At 31.2% G+C, this 22,020-nt stretch overlaps 4 protein-coding genes across 7 annotated transcripts; 3 read left to right on the top strand and 1 right to left on the bottom strand.

The window, feature by feature from the left end:
- Positions 1 to 1,014: 1,014 nt before the first annotated feature.
- Positions 1,015 to 4,083, top strand: LOC130676267 (maltase 2-like). Its single transcript, XM_057482398.1, has 5 exons — positions 1,015 to 1,486; positions 1,706 to 2,875; positions 2,991 to 3,214; positions 3,683 to 3,835; positions 3,942 to 4,083. Exons 1-5 carry the CDS (start codon positions 1,223 to 1,225, stop codon positions 4,018 to 4,020), a joined length of 1,890 nt encoding a protein of 629 aa, XP_057338381.1. The 5' UTR covers positions 1,015 to 1,222; the 3' UTR covers positions 4,021 to 4,083.
- LOC130676276 (JNK1/MAPK8-associated membrane protein) lies at positions 3,865 to 6,094 on the bottom strand. Its single transcript, XM_057482413.1, has 5 exons — positions 5,329 to 6,094; positions 5,090 to 5,259; positions 4,941 to 5,017; positions 4,583 to 4,824; positions 3,865 to 4,331 (listed from the first exon to the last, which is right to left on the bottom strand). The coding sequence occupies exons 1-4, from the start codon at positions 5,772 to 5,774 to the stop codon at positions 4,609 to 4,611; spliced, it is 909 nt and encodes a 302-aa protein (XP_057338396.1). The 5' UTR covers positions 5,775 to 6,094; the 3' UTR covers positions 3,865 to 4,331; positions 4,583 to 4,608.
- Positions 6,095 to 6,365: 271 nt separating this feature from the next.
- LOC130676272 (serine/threonine-protein phosphatase 2A 56 kDa regulatory subunit epsilon isoform) lies at positions 6,366 to 19,281 on the top strand. 4 transcript variants are annotated; one of them, XM_057482410.1, is made up of 10 exons: positions 6,366 to 7,093; positions 8,192 to 8,664; positions 15,373 to 15,569; positions 15,649 to 15,843; positions 15,915 to 16,045; positions 16,143 to 16,260; positions 16,343 to 16,618; positions 16,720 to 16,949; positions 17,023 to 17,168; positions 17,249 to 19,281. In XM_057482410.1, exons 2-9 carry the CDS (start codon positions 8,526 to 8,528, stop codon positions 17,162 to 17,164), a joined length of 1,428 nt encoding a protein of 475 aa, XP_057338393.1. In that variant the 5' UTR covers positions 6,366 to 7,093; positions 8,192 to 8,525; the 3' UTR covers positions 17,165 to 17,168; positions 17,249 to 19,281. The 4 variants fall into 4 exon arrangements, with proteins under 4 accessions (XP_057338393.1, XP_057338390.1, XP_057338391.1 ...); XM_057482407.1 differs by having other exon boundaries at positions 7,964 to 8,664; XM_057482408.1 differs by having other exon boundaries at positions 6,366 to 7,106; positions 7,964 to 8,664.
- A 537-nt stretch (positions 19,282 to 19,818) lies between these two features.
- LOC130676275 (NEDD4-like E3 ubiquitin-protein ligase WWP2) lies at positions 19,819 to 21,954 on the top strand. The gene is made up of 7 exons (XM_057482412.1): positions 19,819 to 20,198; positions 20,274 to 20,350; positions 20,416 to 20,543; positions 20,616 to 20,846; positions 21,033 to 21,254; positions 21,322 to 21,630; positions 21,706 to 21,954. The coding sequence occupies exons 1-7, from the start codon at positions 20,108 to 20,110 to the stop codon at positions 21,803 to 21,805; spliced, it is 1,158 nt and encodes a 385-aa protein (XP_057338395.1). The 5' UTR covers positions 19,819 to 20,107; the 3' UTR covers positions 21,806 to 21,954.
- The last annotated feature ends 66 nt before the right edge of the window (positions 21,955 to 22,020 follow it).

Genomic DNA, 22,020 nt, shown 5'->3' with positions numbered 1-22,020 from the left:
ATATTTTTTTACTTTACTTTATTTTTAAATGTGGTAACAATAAAACACGCGCGCTATCGTATGGAATTTTAAATTAGACGATAAAATTTAATCTTAAAAAAAAAATGACAATAAAGTTAGCAGACATTTTAAAATTTTTAGATTTTTTTTAACAAAAAAATAAACATTAAAAAGAATATTTTGGAAAATTGCGCGTATAGTTTATGAAATTTCCGACATGTGCATTTTTTTAGAAATATTTTTTTTTCATTATTTATCTATCAATAAAAATTTTTTTTAATTTTAAATGTTTGCTAACTTTACTATCATAAAAAAAATATGATACTGAAGTTAGCAGACGTCTAATAATTTTTGGATTTTTTTTTAGACGATAAAAAATTAAAAAAAAAATATTTGAAAAAATTGCACCTGTAGTTTTTTAAATTTTCTACATGTGCATATTTTTATATTATTTTTTTGCAGTTGATTTATTGCAAAACGAAAATTCAAAAATTTTTAAATGTCTGCTAACTTCAGGATCATAAAAAAATGTAAACTAATTCTCAGGTTTTTTTAAATCAACACCAAAAATAACTGAATAAATTATAAATTTTGTAATTTTCATATAATTATTACTGTATATTTACCATTTGATCAAATAGAAGATCATAAATTTACATGACTAAAAAAAAAATTAATAATAATAATGATAGATTATTTAAATGTACACAGTTCCCACCAAACTAATTTACATATATCTGGAGTACTATAAATATCAAATGATAAGAAACTAAATCATTAGGCAGTATCAAGTTCTGCTGAAAAGTTGCAATCAATTAAATTGTGTAATAAATATTTTGTAAATGTAAATGTTAAAAAAAAATATTTATTATTTTTAAAATTTTGTTTCCTTATTTTTGTAATTTGCGGAAAAGAGACTTGATTTTTTTTGAAAGCATAAATCATTGGCGTAGCAAGTAAGTAAAAATAAATCTGCTGGTACATATATTATATGTGCAAGGGGGTAACGGTCAACTGATTTGTTCATACAGAAGGAAGTGAGTGCGTAATATAGAGCATTTGCTTGTGCAGCGTTTTATTGCATGGTGCCATATGCTCTTGCGCTAAAAATTTTTCAAAATAAAAATCCGCAGAATCTGTTGTTCGAACCGAACTGAAGAATCCAGTGAAGCGCAGTGTCTTTATATGCATTTAAAACGTCCCTGAATATTATTGTTAAATAATGGAGAGAGGGAAATTGAATTTAGAGAGTGCGCCTGAGGTGAATAGTACCACGAATGGTTCAGTTGCCACGTATAAGGCATTGCCTGAGGACAGTTTAACACTTGACGGTAATAGTAAAGTTAAACTTGAGTTAACTAGCCTCAGTGAAACTCCAAAAGCGAAAATGGGGAAAAATGATGCTGAGCTTGAGGTTGGGGATGGAGCTGACGAAAAAATGCTCAATGAACAATCCAACGATGAGCCGACTAAAAATACATCCGAGGTAATTTAATTTTTATTCTTTCTGTAAATATTTTACACTTCAATATATTTATTTATAGATCATTAAGGTCTTTACAGTGACACAATCAATAACTGTAATTTTTTTTTGCTAGTGAAATATTTTACTTTTTATTAAACTTAAATTATTGTCTGCTGTATTGCATCATCTGGCTCCGTTCTAATGAAAGTTTATAAAATTAAACAATTAATTTTTTTTTAGGTGATATTTATATCTGAGAACGGGGATGCAAAGGTCGATATGAAGCAGGTTAAAAAAACTGTTGCTGGATTGAGCAAAGAAGAATTGATGATGTATGCTGATGACCCATTTTGGGTTAAGTTAAGATGGATACTGTTTGGTGCGTTTTGGATGCTGTGGGTAGCGATGCTGGTCGGTGCAATAGCTATCATTGTATTAGCGCCTAAATGTCAAGCACCAACGCCCAAAAAATGGTGGGAAAAGAGTCCGATTGTTCAATTAGAGCCAGCGGATATCAATGGAAAATCTCTGGATGCCATTCAAAATATTTTAGATCAATTGAAAGCCGAGCATGTTCAAATTGTTTCGCTGTCATCGTTTCTAAAGGGCGGGCCTGGTGCTACGGAAAGTTTTATTGACGTTGACCCACAAGTCGGCAATGTGAACAATGTCAAAGAAATAATTGACTCAGCTAAAACTCGCGACATAAATGTTGTGCTGGAGTTGGACCCCAATCAGTCATCAATGAAGCACTTGTGGTTTGAAAAATCTGTAAAGCGCGAAGAGCCATACACTGACTACTATGTTTGGGCTGATGGTCTGCTGGGAGCTGATGGCGTTCGTAAGGAACCCAGCAATTGGCGGAGTGTCTACAGCAAACGAGCCTGGACATGGCACGATCAACGTCAGCAATATTATTTGCATCAGTTCAATGAATCAACGCCGGACCTAAACTTCAACAACACTAAAGTCATCAACGAGTTCAATGAAATATTCAAATTCTGGTTGGACCTCGGTATCAAGGGATTCCGTCTAGGTAACACACGATACTTGACTGAAGACCCTGAACGTCATGATGAACAAGGCGGCTCTCGAGTTGTTGTTGATCCAGAGGATTACGAATATTATTCCCATGCTCACACCAAAGACCGCCAGGACAATATTAAAATTATTAAGCAGTGGCGCGATAATATTAATAGTAATGAGACCAACAAAGATACACTATTCGCAATGTCTGATGATATCAAATATGATATACTGACTATTATCAATGAGCATCAAAGACTCATTGATTTACCACAAAATTCACAGTTTTTAATTGACGCCAATGCAAACATTGATGCTAAGACTCTAAAAACTGACATGTCATCTTGGATATCTAGCGTTAATGTTTCATGGCCAGGATGGGATGTAAGTGTTTTTATCTTTATTACTTATTTATTTACTTACATCAAAGTATCATAAATAATTTATATTTACATGACCTGTTAAGATTTATTTTATTTAAATAATATTTTATTCGCAGGTCAATGGCAAAACGCCTTTAAGAAAACGTATGGAGCCAAATGTGGCGGACAGCTTGATAACAATGACACTGCTCTTACCAGGAACTCCAGTACTGAAATTAAATGATGTACTGCCAGCAAGAGAATATTTTGGTGCCATCGTAGAAAAACGATACGAAGACACATTTTTATATGGCAATTTTACAAGCCATATTATCAATGGAACAGTTTTCGCATACACCAGGTAAATTATTTGTCAAAATTATTAGTATTGACTGGGTTATAATTAGCTTGGGTTTTTAAAACTTTTTTTCGTAACAAAATGATGTGTGGTGGTGGTGGTGGTAATAATTGAAATAATTTTTATCACATGATCAATCACTTTAATTGACTCAATTGACTGTATCCTGAGTTATTTCTTCTCACGATTTATCAACAATTATTATCAAAGATTCATTGTGTGTTTTTAAACACAATGTAAATAGTAATAATATCTATTTACTTGTAAATAGTTATTATTATCAGTGTTTTATTTAATTAATTAATCTTTTGTTTGCCTTTTTTTCATGCGCATTGTGTGATTTAGGAATGGGTGAGTTTATTTTTTATCTGCTAACGTGCATGTGCTATGCCTCATTACTAACATAAATTATAAATTACATCACTTATTTTAAATATTAGATAATTATTATAAAATTAATTTATTCAATAGGATAAAGCCTGGATCGCCAGGATATTTAGTGGTCTACCAAAGCTCTGATCAAAATACGGAAATAGATGTTTCGGAAATTGAATCAGTACCTTCAGAGCTCAATGTGGTTGGTTACAGTGAAAATTACGCTGAAAATAAAACAACTGTCGCTCCGTAAGTATTTTATTTAAATAATTAATATGTCAATGATCTGTTTGTATATTTATTTACAAAGTAACAAAAATTAATGAAATAGTAAACACTTTTTTATTTTTTTTAGAACGTATTTCTCAAATAAAATTCCAATGGCTACGAAGAGTACTTTGGTACTGATGTTTGTACCAGTGAAGAAGGATTAATTTGAAATTAATAAATAATACTGCGACATTAAGAATGCATTTACTCAATTGTGTGAGGCTTAAGTATATTTAATTAGCCGAAATATTAATAAAACGTTAATCACAGCATCAATATAAAAATTGTATTTTTTTTTCTATTTAATTTAAAAAACAAAATAACAAATACTCTATATTCCCAAGTAGCACTGAGACGCTTAGAGATGTCTTTTCAAAGGATGACATAAATTTTTTTTTTGTCAGCCTTTTTTTATATAAATACGACGTACAGGTGTTGGTCCAAGGAGCCATAGGAAATTTTTCTTCTTTCCGTCCTAAACAAGTAATTTTAATTTAAAAATCGTTTGAATGACTTAATTTACAATTATTTGTAATTTACTTTTTGTCGTCACGTGTCAAATTTTTGAAGCAGATATTTTTTACAATCATCGTAATCAATTTTGCGAGTTAATTATGAGATTTCTCTTATTGAATTTAAATGATAATAAAAATAAACAAAAAATTGTAGAGAAACTATAGAGTATAGATTTTAATAAACAATTAAAATAAAAATAATAAGAATTACCCTGTATTGTAATTAGTACTCGTAAATTATTCAGCATGAAGTTTATGCGGATCAGTAAACCTCGCGGTAAGTATGTAAAAAAACGCTGGCAGAGGTACCAGAAGAAGCATCGAGGGATGGATATTTACACCGCGTAATGTTGCAACTGACATTATTCCGTATCCATGTAACAGCCAGTGTCCAAGAATTACAATAACATTTCTGACATCTGACACTGAACTTAATAATAATGATTTCATTGTCTGAAATATATAAATTATTAATTGCACACCTCAAGCGCGAAAGCGCTGAGTGTGCTTTATTGGCGCCCAATTTTATCAATTAACATTTATTTAAATTATATAAAATTGACTGATACCTGGTTTAATTTAAACGCAAAATGTGCTGCATTTGATAAGACTGATAAAATAATTATAATGTACGGGAACGAGTAGTCTGTAAATTTATAATTAATTTATTATTTTATTAATTTGAATTTTTATGAAATAAACATATAGACCAACTTACATATCAATCCGCCTCCAACCGCGTGCAGTAATGTGAGGACGGGAAAAAAATACAGAGCAGCATAAATAGAATATTTACCTTGTTTAGGTAAATATCTTCTTACGAGCAAAGGTCTTACCAACAACATGATGGTTACACTGAGGGAGTAGAAAATAAAAACCATTGTATACCTAGAAGAAGAATATGACGTTTAAGTAACAGATAAATATGTAAATATGAGAATTGAACTGAATACTAACAGTGGGTAGACAGCTTCCTGAGTACAGTGCAGCGAAGTCTCATAATTTGGAGTCGGGTTGTGTAGCAAAGTGTACCAGTCAGATAATTTTCTGGCCCTGCATGATTTTACTTGATATGATCCAACAGGATTAGTCACTTGTAGGGTAATCAGTGACGCACATGTGATTTCAAAGAGAGCTGACAAGTGAATAACAATTACTTCTAGGGGTATGTTACGTCTCAGTGCCACCATGTCAATGCAGAACCAGTGCAACACTAGTGCAAGCAATGCCATGAATCCCAAGTACAGCCAGTCATAAAAAATGAGCATGTCATCACAGGGTACACATGCTGATGATGAATTGGTACGGAATCCTCGTGGACAAGCACCGCAGTCAGTCCAATTTCCATCAAAAAGTAGCTCGCGGCCACAGTACATACCCGGACATCGTTCCAGAAAATTCATTGTCTGTTTATTTATTTTTATTTATTTACTTATAAATTATTAGGTTAAGTTTAATAATTTATTACGATCAATACTACAGCTCTCATTGTACATTTTATTAATTACACATATGACTTTTGTGTGGAAATTATTTTTTATCGCGATCAAGATAAAACCAATTATTTATAGAATTAATCAATTAAATTGCATAGGTAACATAAATATATATGTCGAAACTGTTAAACTACATTATCAACTGTTAAATAATTTCAGTAATTTAATACAATCATTTAAAATTCTCCGTTGCAGCAGCATCGAAAATAGTCAACTCCTGCAACGGCAGCGCATGTGCTTTTGCGCGGCGTAATATTTGAATACTGCGCGTCAATGCGCGGTAAATTTCAAATATAATTTAAATTTAAAAAGTTATTAGCTCGAAAATTGATTGTTATTTTTTATAAACTGATAATTAATATAATTAATTAAGTATTTTATTTAAATTTAAATATGTGAGACAAATAAAGAGATGTTTGTACAGTGGCGGCATCTGTAATGACTGCGCATGATCGTGAAAGTTCGTACGATGATTGCCGAGCGAACATTACTATTTTGAGGCACAGAAGGGGCACCTCTCGACGGGGGTTTTTCTTGATAAGTGAAGGGCGACGGGTGTGCAAGAATTGTTACAGTTTTTGTTGGTTTAATTAATTTTTAAAGAGGCATTAATTGTGGGCTATTACGCCAAATGACATAAATATTAGGATTGCAATAATTGCAATAATTATAATAATTACAACACTTGGACAAAGTGTTTTTAACAAAACCTCATCGTCTCTTGTCGTCAGATCGTCTCGTGTTGTGTGTGTGTGTGAGTGTGTCGTAGCCTATGTCTGTACTGGGGATGAGTATATATATATATAATTAATATACAGTACAATATATATTTATATATATAGATATATTGCAGTACAGTGTGCAGAGGAACGTTGATGCAGCATTGAAGTTTTAAAGAAATAAAATAATAATAAATAAAAAGAAGAAAAGAATAAATAAGAAGAAGACGCGGTTGGTGGACAATGGTTGAACGCGTCCCGGGAGGTCTCGGCGCCCTCGTTGCGGTACAAAAATGAAACAAGCTCATCCGCAACGAGCAGCTGATGGCGGCCGAGTGCTGTTCTAGAGAGCCTCCATGTCTGTCGTTTTAATCAGTTGATCGGATTTTTTTACTTTTTATCATCCAGCAAGACTAGTGACTTGGTTGTTGATAACAAAAAAAAAAAAAAGAAAAAAGAAAGAAAAGCACATATATATATTTATAAATATATATAGACATATATAAAGTAACTATACTTGGTAAAATATATTTATCTGTCACACGCAACTAGACACAATATTAAATTGTCGTCAGTCGTCTGCAACTAAAATCGTGATTTACAAATTATCATTGCAATTAAATATATATATATACATATGTACATAATATATGTATGCATGTGTGTATATATGTAATAAAATTATTAGGAGGACCTAGTACACAGTGTATAGGAACTAGGATTCAGTAATAAAAAAAGAGTAGAGAAGAACGTACGGCCGTACGAGGCGTGATATAACGGGGCTTCTCTCTCTCTCTCTTTCTCTTTCTTATTCTCATATATACTTGTCCTTTATCTTTCTCACTCTTATTTTCTCTTGGTAATTCTTACTCTTTCTCTCCGGGACTCCGGCATCCGGACGGGCGCGTAGCCGGTCCCGGCTATCGAATTCTCACCGAGTGAATAAAAAAAAAGTAGTAAAATAAAATAATATTAAATAAAAAAAAGGCGAACGACGGGGCGTGTGCGTGTACCGTACGTGTATTATGTATGTGTGTGTATATCTATATCTATACATAACATAGAGATAAATATATATATGTATATATACCTGTATATATATTTATACATATTATACTTGGCCTTTTTTTTTTTCTACGCGTGGTACAATAAAACACGCTATTAAACGTACGGTTTTCCGCGTCTACGTCGCCGTGGCCATTAATTAATATTCGGTGAGGACTATTCAGTAAACGAGAGCGTGTTCTTACGGAAGTGCGTGGTAGCAACACTTGCAGTCATCCATTTGATAGATTATTTATAATAACAAGTAACAAGATAAAAAAAACATATTTAATTAAACGATAATTTAATCGAGTACCTTATACTTTTTATTAGATGGAACGCGTGGTCACGAGGTAACCTCTCTTGTGACATAAAAACACTCAGTAAACGCACGTGAGATAAAATAAAAAATCAAGAAAAATAATTGAATCTTTGAGACGGTCTATTTTGTGGAGACTCGTGTGTTGGTGACAACGCCTCGCTCATCATCACCATCGTCATCGTCATCGTCATCACCGTGGACTAATTTCTCAGTCATTGAAAACAACTTTTTATTCCCAGCAGACACTTGTGAAAAAATAGCAGATCGACTGGTGAAAAACTTCTAGAACAATACCTGTAACCTGTCAGAGACATTTTCCTGTGACATTATTATTATTGTTTAATATTATTATTATTATTATTTAAATAATAATAAAAGTACTGCTGGTGTGTATGATAAATAGTGTAATTTAAATTGAGGAATGCAGCCACCGGCTCATCAGGGTGGTCCTTGTTATTGTAAAGTATAGCCGCCACGATCTCAGCCAAAGATACGGATTCGAGGCACGAGCGTGACGCCGGTGATTTAAATAATCCATCCAGCATCCGCAGTGCCTCAAATCTAACAACCAACATGTCATCTGGGACGTTTGTTGATCGGATAGATCCATTTGCCAAGCGATCCCTTAAAAAGAAGTCGAAAAAATCACAAGGCTCCTCGCGATATCGCAATTCGCAGGACGTCGAGCTTCAGCAGCTACCTCAGCTTAAAGGTAAAAAATAATATTTTATTTCAAATAATTAATTAAATAACTACTTATTTTTAAATTTATTTATTATTATTATTATTATTTTGATATCGTCAACGGTATTTTGACATAGTTTTATATACATCTATAGACAGGACTCTTGGCATGCTGCTATTCCTAACCTCTACTGATTTCAAACTATCATGACTCTGTGTGCCAGGATCTATAATAACTTTTAACTATAAATAAATCCTTAACGTCAAAAACTTTAACCAATAGACTCTTACAGTCAACTTGAGTCCATACTCATACTTGATCATTATTATTATTATCACTAATGTTTATTTATTTTTGGAGTGTAAATTTTATAAAATAATTTAAATTTATGAAAACGGAGCTGCAAGTCCGTAGATTATTTTTCTTTATTAGATATTAATAATCAAGTGATTCAATCTGGGCAGATAAAATTGAATTTAAAGCGGTAAATTACAACTCAAAATATTACATCATCTAATTTAATATTCTACTGCGATTGTTTTTAAAATAAATATATAATTATCTGTGAGATAAACTTTTAAATTAATTATATAATTGGATAATAACATTAATGGTTATTATTATTTGTTTTGTAACAATTGAATTATTTGAAGATTACTTTCAGATAAAAGAATTAAATATAGATTATGTATTTACGGATTTACGGATTTTTGAATTTAAATTATTGCTAAACGTGCAGCATAGCAGCTTATAACCTACGCAGACTTGGAACAGTATCTTCCTACTCACTGAACTATGACTAACACTTGTCCTTCCAACTTGTTTGGATTCTCCCTGATTTGTTTCACGTGGTAATTTTAACTTTAATACTAAATTGCTCATACACTGATACAAATAATACAATAATAACTACAAAAAAAAACTTTTTAAATTTATTAAATAATTAACTTTTATTACGCTCATGTTTTATTTAAAAAGAGCTGTCATTTTTTTCTCTTTCCCACTCATTACTATTCTGGTTGCACTTGCATAGTAAATGGAAACTTTGTTACCGTTTTTTTTTTATCAAAAAAATAAAAATCTTGAATTGCTAAATTTATTTTGCGTTCAAAGTTTTTGTTAAAGAAAAACTTGGAGCAAAATAAAATTAATGATCATGGAGTTGGTAGACAATTAACAATTTTCGGATTTTTTTCAACAATTAAAAAAAAAACTGAAAATATGCACGTGTGGAAAATTCCATAAGCTACAGGTGCAATTTTTTAAATATTTTTTTTTTAGTTTATTGGGTTTAAAAAAAAAACCATAAATTATTAGACGTCGGGTAACTTCAGTGTCAGGAAAATTGGTGTTGGGAAAAATAAAATTTTGAACAGTAGAAAGTAATAAATAATTATTTATATTTAGTTAGTTGACAGAATGCCTGTTTGAATGATAATATTAATAAATGAAGACAAAAAATAGTCGTAATGACATTAAATCATTAAACAAAGTGGAAATATGAGAATACAAACTTGCATGCTATGTTTGAACGTAGAAACTCCCTGGAGCTAATATCTAATTACAATGTTTAATGGACGATACTAATGCTTTCACAGTCCATCTACTCTCCCTGGTGCTTATAGGTGGAGTACCACCCCCTAATATTTCACTTAAAAATCTTTTAAAAACTATTATACCTCTCACATATATATATACATGCCAATATACATTTATGCATTCACTTCCGTCAGTTCAATATTCTACGAAAGTAAAACTGTCAATTATCTTTAATTCTTTTTTTTTTTCAACATTATAATTTAGTTGGTGATAAAAAAAAATTTAATGATTATGAGCTATGATAATACGTCAGCTGCGTATCCAATTGACTATAGCAATGATCTAGTCGGTCACTGTCAAGATCACAACTGCAGAAATTACATATCAACATCCAACTGCTCTCTATCTATCTGTATATGTATATATATATGTATGCATCTTTTTTCATCTCATCTCATATTTTACTTGATATAACTCATGTTTTTTTTGTCAATACCAAGGCCGTTAAATATTATTTTTTCATTAATCAATTACAACCAATGAACTATTATCAGCGGTGGAATAAAACTTGATAGTAATCGTTATCTACAAAACAAAAAAAAAACATACAATTCAATTATTATCTCTCGTAAAATATATTTATTTATAAAGAAAAAAAAATATGTTCACATATAGACAAACAATATAAAATTGTTTCAGGCAGTTGCGTATATATAACATATGTATGTTATATACATATATATATTATGTACGAAAGGCCGATAAAAAGAGACAAAATTCCAAATATATGTGTATATATAAAATTTACTATCACCGTCGAGTTCACCATCGAGTTTTCATAGAGCACGTGTCGATCGACGTGACGTAATTCTTCGGCGCAATGTCCTTGCTGCGATCGATGCGGGGATGCTCATACGCTCTCGTGATAACTACTGTAGCATACAACAACGTAAACCGACGACGTCGACGACGACGACGAGCTACAAGAGTAGTATTGAGTGCATGTATATTATATATTTATATATAATATATATATACAGGAGAGTAGAGAGACTAGATCCTCGTGCTTTTCCGTATCCGTTTACGCCCACACAATAATATGAGTCCAGTAGCATTACATATATAATACAATATCTATGCCAAAGTACAACTACTCTATATAATACCAAGACAATCCCCATGAATAACAAAATAACAGAGAGAACAGAATGGAGTTTGGAGTAACGCAAACTCCGTCCACCGGAATATACCCAATATCAATCATAATAATATTAATCATAATAACGTAACATAATAATGATAAGGGAATTAATAATGATGATGATAATAATAATAATAAATGATGATAGAGCATACGCGATGGTAAGGTAGGTTGGTGACCGATGGTGGTGCTGGTGGAGGAACGTTTACTCTTGGGGTAGAGGGCCGTCGTCGTGGAGTAGAGTACAGAGCAGAGAACAGTGTGATAGTCAGTCTCGACGGCAGCGGCGGGAAATTCAGCTGCTGCTGTTGGTATATCATATAGTGGGAGTATTGATCCAAAATGCCCTCGGCCACCCGCCTAGAATCCTCTCGACTCTTTACCACCCCGACCGCCACCGTCTCTTTGCTTCCACGCTTTCCACTTCTGGCGGCGTACAGTACAGTAGCATAACGTTGAACCACGATCGGCATCTACACCGTCGCCACCAACCATCACCACCACCACCACCTTCTCTACCACCTCCTCGTTTACATTTAAAAACTTCCCTCGCTGCACTTACACCCGTCTTCGTCTACTCTACCTTGTTCCCCTTTGCGTCGGCTATTATAAACCAAACTATTTCTCCCCGATAATCAACCTTCACCACCTAAAACCTCCACGCAGTACTTATTTTTTGTCAATATTATTATTAACCTAGTTAGACGACACCAGTATATATATCTACATAAAGTTTTTATGATGCTAAAGCTTACTGATGAATGAATTTATAAATAAAGTTAAGTAGCTACGTAGATGATGATGTCGTGCCGAAGTTTATTACGCGGGTTATTGTTCTATTTATTACAAATAAAAAATATATATCAAAGGTTTATCAGTCTGAGATATTTTATTATTAGCTATTTCTGTTGCTGTTGTTGTTGGATTTATTTCGACACTATTTTTCTGAAATCTTGAGCACTTCTTACCCAACAGATGCCAATGAAATTCAACTGAGAGCATCGAAGGTGGCTAGCCTTTGACCTCACTGCTGTTTGTTCGTCATCGCCTCAAGTGTTGTACACATATAAATATATATAGTTAAATTTTCGAGGTGACTCTAGCTCGTTGCATCGTAGCGTGATAAGGTGAAGAAGTAGCAGACGCAGCAGGGGTTAAAGCTGTGACGAGGGATAGACGTAAGAGCGAGATAGAAAATTAACCACCTGGAGAATCAATACAGGAATAAAGTATTTTTTATGAAAAATTGCACAAGACTGATACTCGAGCCTCGAGTCACTCTCGTTTTAAGTGAATGAAAAAAAATAAAAAATACATTTATATATATAGCGCGTTACTATAAGCCACTTGGTTATTCAGCAACATGCTAATGTATGATATAAGAATAACGTGTGGATTGGCTTAAGCACGCGAACTATCCACGAAATGCCTTTGTTTTAAAAAAAGTAACCCTCGACCTTATCTTCATTCTTATTATTACTTTTTTATCTTTGTTCTTTATATTTTTACTAAGTAAAATCTCTATCTTCTTAATTTATTTTGTCCAAGTCAGCTCAGGATATTTTTTTTATTGCTGAAAAAATTACAGCTCGAGTAGTTTCAGTGACCGTAGGGTAAAAAACAATGAAAGTTTTAGTTGAGCCAGTAGCCAGCAGCCAACTTCCTACATCTCTTGCTCTCGGTCATGTTATAAATTCTTACATTACTCGTATGTGTACTGTAGTCTTACATATATATAATCGTGTTCACTGAGAACCGAGACAAGACTCATATACATATTGCAGATATATTTATATTAAAGATAAATATACAGAGAGCTTTTGTAGATGCCAACGATCTGTTTTGATTTCTTGCTAATAATCGTACATTCCATGCAGTACAAGAGCTGACTCTCGTATGTAACATTACAGAGCGTATGGATTAGGGTGATTCAAAAAACAAACAAATTTTTTTTTTTCTTCCAAACAGGTTCAAAAGTTTCGTTTAGATAAAAAAAGACGCCTGTGAAAATTAGAGCTCTTAATATTAATATTAACATTGTCCGCATTGCACTTTTCTATTTTCCATAAGAATAACATGGGAAAAATTTTTTTTATGTCTTCTGATTTTTATAAGGAGCTAACGAAGCGTCATAGGAATAATTGGCAGGCATATTTTTGTAGGGAATTAAATGCTCTACAAAAAAAGATTCTTATCATTTTTTGCGGAATCTATTTGTTCAAAAGTTATTTGAGGTTGAAGTCGAATTCTTATTAAATTTTGAGTTTTTCTTACTTTTCCGGCGAAACTATCAGACCTATTAAAAAATATCAGGGGATCTTTTTTGTAGACAATTTCATTCCCTAGAAGTTACACCGAATAAAGTTTTTTCGAACTCCGCATTGTTTTCTAGTTATTTTTATTTTAATGTCAAGCTCTTAAAATCGTTCAGAAGACTATTTTTTTTTATGAGCATGACATTAAAATGAAAATAACTAGAAAACAATGCGGAATTCGAAAAAACTTCATTCGGTATAACTTCTAGGGAATAAAATTGTCTACAAAAAAGATCCCCTGATATTTTGTAATAGGTCTGATAGTTTCGCCGGAAAAGTAAGAAAAACTCAAAATTTAATATGAATTCGACTTCAACCTCAAATAACTTTTGAACAAATAGATTTCGCAAAAAATGATAAGAATCTTTTTTTGTAGAGCATTTAATTCCCTACAAAAATATGCCTGCCAATTATTTCTATGACGCATCGTTAGCTACTTATAAAAATCAGAAGACGTAAAAAAAATTTTTTCCATGTTATTCTTATGGGAAATAGAAAAGTGCAATGCGGACAATGTTAATATTAATATTAAGAGCTCTAATTTTCACAGGCGTCTTTTTTCATCTAAACGAAACTTTTGAACCTGTTTGGAAGAAAAAAAAAAAATTTGTTTGTTTTTTGAATCACCCTAGTATGGATGCAGAATTATATTTGTGATGTGTGAATGTATGTGGGGATTGTACGAATCGTAGAGAATAGAAGACTCAAAGGACAATTTCATAGTACACGGGTGTACTAAAATAACCGTACTGCCCTGCTGACCCCACTATACTGTCATTGGTGATCTACGTAGGTGGTATCGAGTACCATCCGAGCCATCAACACCACCAAGATTCACCGGAAGTCTCTTATTTTTGACTCTTTTTTTATTTTTATTCAAAAATTATATGGTAATTTTTTTATCGAGGTGACGCGGCAATTTACAGTCATTAGAAATAAAAATCTAAATCTTTATGGTTATTTAGTTAAAGTTAATTTCATTTAGTAGTTTATATTAAAATATATATATATTTTATCTGAGATTTAAATTACATCTTTAACTACAAGCACATCTACAACGGCAATTGCTTCATTATGTCTCTTCTCATCTCGCGTTGAATCTCAACTCGCAACCGTTGAATAAATATTTTTCCCTCTGATAATCGTGTCTCGTTGAACGTTATCGACCTACATTCCCCGTTAAATTGCTTATTTACTATTTTATTTTTAACATTTACTTGAATTTTTTTAAAGTCACATTATTTTTTAAAATAATTCTGCTCCCTTCATTGATATTTTTTTTTTAGAAATTTATATTCGGTTGGGTCAAATAATGAATTCATGTTATTTATCATCTCGTCTGTTTGGTTGCAATTATTTGTTGGTGTTGTTATTGTTGTTGTCGATAAGTGATGAATGCGTTGTAGATATCTAGCTAGCAACCGGGAAGACCTTACAAAGTTGCTGCCTTATATAACGTCGTTTGTTTGTATGCAATAAATCAAACCGGGATTTATTTAAGTTGAAGGTTTTCCTTGAGAAAAAAAAATAAACTAGCTCAAGTACCGTATTAATATAAATTTATTTAATAAATATTATAATTATAATTAAATGTTGATGATAATGGTCGGTAATATTTTAACAATAGTCGTAAAAAATAATAACAGTAATTTATAAATGGTATTATTTGTTTAATTACAGATGTTACTCCGTCGGAACAGGAAGACTTGTTCATTAGAAAACTACAGCAATGTTGCGTTGCCTTCGACTTTATGGACCCCGTTGCAGATCTCAAGGGTAAGGAAATCAAGCGCAGCACCCTCAATGAACTGGTCGAGTACATCACAGCAGGACGTGGAGTTCTTACTGAACCCGTTTACCCCGAGATCATCAAGATGGTAAATTTATATTTTTAAATTTTAAATAAAACTAATATATGAATATATTTAATAAAATTTTACTTTTTTTTATTTATAGATTTCGGCAAATTTATTTCGAACGTTGCCACCGAGTGAAAATCCAGACTTTGATCCTGAAGAGGATGATCCAACATTAGAAGCAAGCTGGCCCCATTTACAACTGGTCTATGAATTCTTTTTACGTTTTCTCGAGTCATCGGATTTTCAGCCGGCGATTGGAAAAAAAGTTATTGACCAAAAATTCGTGTTACAAGTAATTATTTATTTTTATCCAATGCGTATTTATGATTTATTAAATTTTTGTTATTTTACTTTTTTCTGCAGCTGCTAGAATTATTTGACTCAGAAGACCCAAGAGAAAGAGATTTTTTGAAAACGGTTTTGCATCGCATATACGGTAAATTTCTCGGCCTGCGAGCTTTCATACGCAAACAGATTAACAACATTTTCCTGAGGTAAAAATAATGACCGCATTTTTAAACGTTTTTATCTTGACACTTTAAAAAAATTTATTAAACGGTAAATGATAATTATAAATTAATGGATTGACAGGTTTGTGTACGAGACAGAGCACTTTAATGGCGTTGGAGAGTTACTGGAAATTTTAGGCAGCATTATCAACGGATTCGCACTCCCGCTGAAAGTCGAGCATAAGCAATTTTTAGTCAAGGTAACCAATCAATCACTTTTAAATGAATAATATTTAATCAGCTGATTGTTGATAAATTAATTGAATAATAATTGATTTCCAGGTGCTATTACCACTGCATAAAGTTAAATGTTTATCGCTATATCACGCGCAACTTGCGTACTGCGTGGTGCAATTTCTTGAAAAAGATGCATCACTAACGGAACCAGTAGTACGAGGGCTTCTTAAATTCTGGCCTAAGACATGCAGCCAGAAGGAGGTGATGTTTCTCGGCGAGATTGAAGAGATACTTGATGTTATAGAACCTAGCCAATTTGTTAAAATACAAGAGCCTTTGTTCAGGCAAATAGCGCGCTGTGTTTCGTCGCCGCACTTTCAGGTACTAAAAGCCTCAGCAATTTCGTCATTTTTAATTACAATTAATTGTACAATAATATCAACAGATTCATTTAATTTTTTTTCTTTTGTATCTTTCGACAGGTCGCAGAGAGGGCATTGTATTTCTGGAACAATGAATATATTATGTCGCTGATTGAAGAAAACAATCATGTGATAATGGGAATAATGTTCCCGGCGCTGTACAGGATCAGCAAGGAGCACTGGAACCAGACGATTGTTGCTCTTGTTTATAATGTTCTTAAAACTTTTATGGAAATGAACAGCAAGCTTTTTGATGAACTAACTGCCAGTTATAAATCCGAGAGGCAAAAGTAAATTATTTTTTATTATTTTAAAAAGTTGTTTTAATTTTTTAGATGAATAATTTATTTATTTAATTGATAGAGAAAAGAAACGAGAAAAAGAGAGAGATGAATTATGGAAAAAGTTGAATGAATTAGAGATTGAACGACGCGGGACACTTACGGCAACATCAAACACTCCAGTTCCTGCCACTCCTGCATCTGCGACACGAGCTCGTCCCTGAGCTGGTAAAAATTAAATTAAATTAAACACGTTGTACATTTAAATTTGTTTTTTTGTAAATTAATTTATTTTATATTTGTTTCAGGTAAAAATTAAATACCACGCTGCCCAATTGTTAGTCCTTAGTTTACATCAAATTTTCCGTATACAAGCTGAAAATAAAAATTGTCATTGTTAGTGAAAAAAAAAAATAATAAAAAAAAATAAAAAAAAGAAACAAAAAAAGTAATGAAAAAAATAAAAAAAAATTAAACATAAGTATATCAAGCAGTGACGATACTAACGTGAAGTATAAAATATTCCTCTTGTTAATTGCGCCCGAACAGCTGCAGGGCTAGAATTTAAAAAACCGCCGGCTATCAGCAAAGAAGAAAATAATAAAATACTACAATCGTACTCTTGACACCCAGGACTATTAAAGTAATCAGTGCGGGACGATAAAAAAAATTAAATTAATAAAAAAATAATAATAATAATAAAAAATGAATGAAAGAAATCTAGTGACTTTGTTCACTTAAGGTCATATTAGAGGCCTTGACTAATTTCTGATAATTTTATTGTGTATATTAATTTTTATTAATTTTGACGGCAATGAATTATGTTGTATGGTGTATAATCAGTGTCAGCACGTAAACAAAAGAAAAAAAAATATTAATAAAATATGAGAATGTTTAGTCCCTTCTTAATAAAGCTCGCTTGTACTTTGTTGAAGGAGACGATTCAAATGAGAATAAATAATATTATTATTATATTAAGTGTACGATTGATGATACATATAAATTTTACAATTATTAATTAATTAATATTATTATTAATTATAAATATTAATTTAAGATGTGAAACTTTTTCATTTTCGCGTCTAAAAAATAATAATAATAAATAAATAAATAAAAATAAAAAACGGAGAAATAATTTTTATTAACTCTCTGTTGGAACTGAAAAGATTAACATCTCATATGAATCCTCGTCGTCAACAATTGACAGGAGGGGCGTTGTTTGAAATGTATCATATATACGTATTAATTGATGATTGATGATGATAACTATAACAACAACATGATTAATTAATTAATTAAATAATTAATTAATTAGGTAAATATATAAATAAATAAATATATATAAATATAAATATACATTATTATAAAAAATAAATAATAACAATAAAGTATAGTAATATTGATGATGATACTGATCACCACAGTAATTTAAAAATCACATTTTAAACTTACACTCTTACACTAAAGACATCAACTCGCTACTCCTACACATACACACTGTACTCATTACATTCAATTAAATTTTACAATTTATTGAATCGTACAGAATTTAATTTAAAAATTAAACCCACAGTGCTATCTATACTAACAAGTGCATCGACCGTGTAATCGTAACCGGTCGCCTAATTTTTTATTTCATTTTGTTTTATTTTTTTTTCAAGGACGATAATCGCGTCTTAGTGTGTATGTAAAGTGCGTGCTAAAGAATAATAACATTTATGAGTTAATATAACAATAAACGAAATTTAATGAGAGAAAAAAAATTATAACGTAAACAGATACATGTTTTTTAAAATGAAAGAATGATTAATAATAATAATATTAATACTAATAATAATAATAATGGTAATATAATTTTAAAAAATAGTAAAAGCAAGGGACAAGTTATACAAGGAAAAATAATTGTACCAAAATATCCATGGTTACTTATAAATATAATTAATAAATAGAGATAAAATGCATAATAAGAATTTATTCGGAGCTGGGCTCCCACCGGCCACCGTGAAAGTGTACGTGGGAAGTTTTTAAAACTTAGAAAAAAAAATTTTCTTACAATTGCATACTGATGACTGTGCATTATAATTATTACAGATAGTTGACAAAGAGATAAATAACTAAAAATACGATAATATATGAATGAATGACTGCTCATATTTTTATTATTATTTTGTTCGTTCAATAAATCTTGCTGTCGGTATTATTTACTCGCGTTCAGTCTTCTCTTTTTTTTTTCTGTACTGTTTATCATTAAGATATTAAAGTTTATTTTTATTTTTTTAATATAATTATTACGACTCACGAAATCAATACGCTTTCGGCGCACGGCCGCTATAATTTTTTACCATCAACATGAGTTCTCATAAAGATTTTAATATTTTATCGTCAACTAAATATTTGAAGTAAACGCGTGTGAATAAACAAAAAATAATAATTTAATAACATCTTGTATGAAATGATGATTGATGTAAAGGTGTAGATTCCTCAATGTGTTAGCCAAATAACAAATAATAAAAAATAACAAAAAAAAAATATTAATAATAATATTAATGATAAATAATATGAATTTGAAAAATTGTTTAATCGTAGTATGATATATTTTTAACATTTAAAAATTAGCTGTATAAATAAACAATGATTTTAGTTATCTTCATTCCGCAGAACTCGCTGTACAGATGTTGAATAAAAAAAAAAATACGGTAAAAAAAAAGTTAAAAATTTTTCGGATATTAAAATTGAATATTAATTTTGTCTAATTTAATTATCCAATATAAATAATTATTTATTTTACTGTTATTTTAAAAATGATATTTTCACAATTCAAATTTCGCGGTAAAAATTTTAAACTAGTGGCGCCTTAATTCAATTTCAAAGATGGCGTTTTATCAAAATAGCAAAAGAAAAGTCAACATACGTTTTATTTAATTTTTTTTTTTTATTTATAATACAAAAAAGTGGAATGTGTTATCTATTTAATTGTTTTAGTTTATTATCAAAACAAACCAAAAATAATTAATTATGATACTGACTGAGGATTCTTGAAATGATAACACGGAGTAAAAATAATTTATGAATTTTTAATGATAACCCGTTCTCCTTTATCACTTTTATTTGGTTAATTAATAATAGTAATTATTATTATTTTACAAAATATCAAAATTTTTTAAAAAATGTTATCGCGTAAGAACAAAGATTTAAGAACAATCAAGGAAGGCGTAGTGGGTAAATATGTGAAGAAAGAAACTCCACCTGAAATGCCAAGTAAGTTTTATTTTTAATTAATACTGTCAATTACTCTCATTACTTTATTTTTCATTTTTTTAATTATTAATTTAGTCATTAATGTCTGGACGACTGAACCCAACAGAAGAAATAGAAGACAACACAATCAAGCAGCGATTCCTGCGACAATGGTAATTAACCTCATTATTAAAATGTATAAAAAAATATATGAAAGGTAATTATTAAATTTAATTAGCCAGTACCTCAGCAACCGAGTATGGTACAGAAATTTGGCAACACAAAGACGACGACAAGTGCAGTAGGTTTAGGAAGTCATGAAGGAAAGTATACACCAAATAGCTCTGTCCCTGATTTAGCTCAAAGGTAGTGGTCTAATAATAGAACCATCAAGACGTTAAAGTTATAAATATTTATATAAAATGTATTTTCTCGTAGATTTGCTAGTCTATCTGTTAATCCTGGTGTTATTGAAGGTGCGGCGTCAAGAACAGCTACACCTTCATATCATCCGAGATTATCACCAACAATATCATCATCGCATACATACGTCAACCAGTATGCTGGTTCAGAGTATCATCTTGATCGTGTCCAGACACCGCAGTTGCCTTACATACCTTTTGAAAGTGACGGAGCTTTTGATGACTTCAACAAAGCTTACAATCCTGAGTAATTATTTTTGTTTTATGATAGATAGATAGATAAATATATTTGATCCTAGTGCAGTAGCTCCCTGAATTCCATGAATTAAAAAGGAGTTTTCGTATATTAGTGATCTACATTTTGGTATTCTTAAGTATTATGATGAACAAAGGGTTTTTTTAATAGCAGCTATAGATTTATAGTGACTTATAGGTACAGTCGGGCACATTCAGAGAGATCGAGTTCGCGTAATGAACAACCAGCAGAGTTGCCATTACCACCAGGATGGTCAGTTGATTTTACATTGAGAGGAAGAAAGTATTATATTGACCATAATACTAAAACTACCCATTGGTCCCATCCGTTGGAGAAAGAAGGACTACCGACTGGTTGGGAAAGAATCGAATCACCTGAATATGGTGTTTATTATGTCAAGTATGTGCTTATATTTATATATTTTATAATAAATAATGGAGTAATTTTTAATTTAAATTATTTTCAGTCATATAACTAGACAAGCGCAGTACGAGCATCCTTGTTATCCATCAGAACTTCAACAGCAAATACGTGTCGTATCACCACCACGACACACTCATTTCCATTCCCACAGTGTATTGGTACCAGCGAATCCTTATTTGAATGAAGAAATTCCTCATTGGCTGTATGTGTACAGCAGAGCATCAATAACACTTGACCGAAAATTACGATGGGAATTATTTCGTCTGCCAGAACTTGATTGTTTCAATGCGATGCTCACTAGACTTTACAAACAAGAACTAGAGGAAGTTGTAATGAGATACGAAGAATATCGGTACGCGTTATCTGATTGCAATTATTAATTAGTATCCAGTTTCTTGATCTATTTAAATGTCGATTTTATTTTTAGGTCAGCGCTGCTCTGTGAAATGGAGCAAAGATTAAAAGAACTAAATCCTGAGAATGAATCATCAGCAGGCGCAGTCGCTTTGCGTCGATCTTTGCCTTAATATAAATATTACTATTTAATTGTACATAGAAAAAAATTATTTATCACTTGATAAATAATATACTTTCATATTTGAACAAATTATTTTAACTATTTAAAATCATATGAAATGTCGGTTAAAAATTCAACAATATTTTTTAATTATAAATTTAATTTTAAAATAAAAACAGTATTGTAAATTGTAATTATCAACTATTTACACTTTTGAAAATAAAC

Source organism: Microplitis mediator, chromosome 10 (assembly GCF_029852145.1).
Source record: "Microplitis mediator isolate UGA2020A chromosome 10, iyMicMedi2.1, whole genome shotgun sequence".
NCBI classification, from domain to species: Eukaryota; Metazoa; Arthropoda; class Insecta; order Hymenoptera; family Braconidae; genus Microplitis; species Microplitis mediator.
The sequence above is the reverse complement of the archived record's forward strand: the minus strand, read 5'-3'. Positions and strand labels throughout refer to the sequence as shown.

What these genes read in the sequence shown, in the direction of transcription:
- LOC130676267 (XM_057482398.1), top strand. Translation starts at nt 1,223, where the DNA reads ATGGAGAGAGGGAAATTGAATTTAGAGAGTGCGCCTGAGGTGAATAGT. An exon ending in TTTCATGGCCAGGATGGGAT is followed by an intron (nt 2,876 to 2,990) that starts GTAAGTGTTTTT and finishes TTTTATTCGCAG; the next exon opens with GTCAATGGCAAAACGCCTTT. An exon ending in AATAAAACAACTGTCGCTCC is followed by an intron (nt 3,836 to 3,941) that starts GTAAGTATTTTA and finishes TATTTTTTTTAG; the next exon opens with AACGTATTTCTCAAATAAAA.
- LOC130676276 (XM_057482413.1), bottom strand. Translation starts at nt 5,774, where the DNA reads ATGAATTTTCTGGAACGATGTCCGGGTATGTACTGTGGCCGCGAGCTA. An exon ending in CAGGAAGCTGTCTACCCACT is followed by an intron (nt 5,260 to 5,328) that starts GTTAGTATTCAG and finishes TTCTTCTTCTAG; the next exon opens with GTATACAATGGTTTTTATTT. An exon ending in GGTTGGAGGCGGATTGATAT is followed by an intron (nt 5,018 to 5,089) that starts GTAAGTTGGTCT and finishes ATAAATTTACAG; the next exon opens with ACTACTCGTTCCCGTACATT.
- LOC130676272 (XM_057482410.1), top strand. Translation starts at nt 8,526, where the DNA reads ATGTCATCTGGGACGTTTGTTGATCGGATAGATCCATTTGCCAAGCGA. An exon ending in GCAGCTACCTCAGCTTAAAG is followed by an intron (nt 8,665 to 15,372) that starts GTAAAAAATAAT and finishes GTTTAATTACAG; the next exon opens with ATGTTACTCCGTCGGAACAG. An exon ending in ATTAACAACATTTTCCTGAG is followed by an intron (nt 16,046 to 16,142) that starts GTAAAAATAATG and finishes ATGGATTGACAG; the next exon opens with GTTTGTGTACGAGACAGAGC.
- LOC130676275 (XM_057482412.1), top strand. Translation starts at nt 20,108, where the DNA reads ATGTTATCGCGTAAGAACAAAGATTTAAGAACAATCAAGGAAGGCGTA. An exon ending in AACTCCACCTGAAATGCCAA is followed by an intron (nt 20,199 to 20,273) that starts GTAAGTTTTATT and finishes TTATTAATTTAG; the next exon opens with TCATTAATGTCTGGACGACT. An exon ending in GTCCCTGATTTAGCTCAAAG is followed by an intron (nt 20,544 to 20,615) that starts GTAGTGGTCTAA and finishes ATTTTCTCGTAG; the next exon opens with ATTTGCTAGTCTATCTGTTA.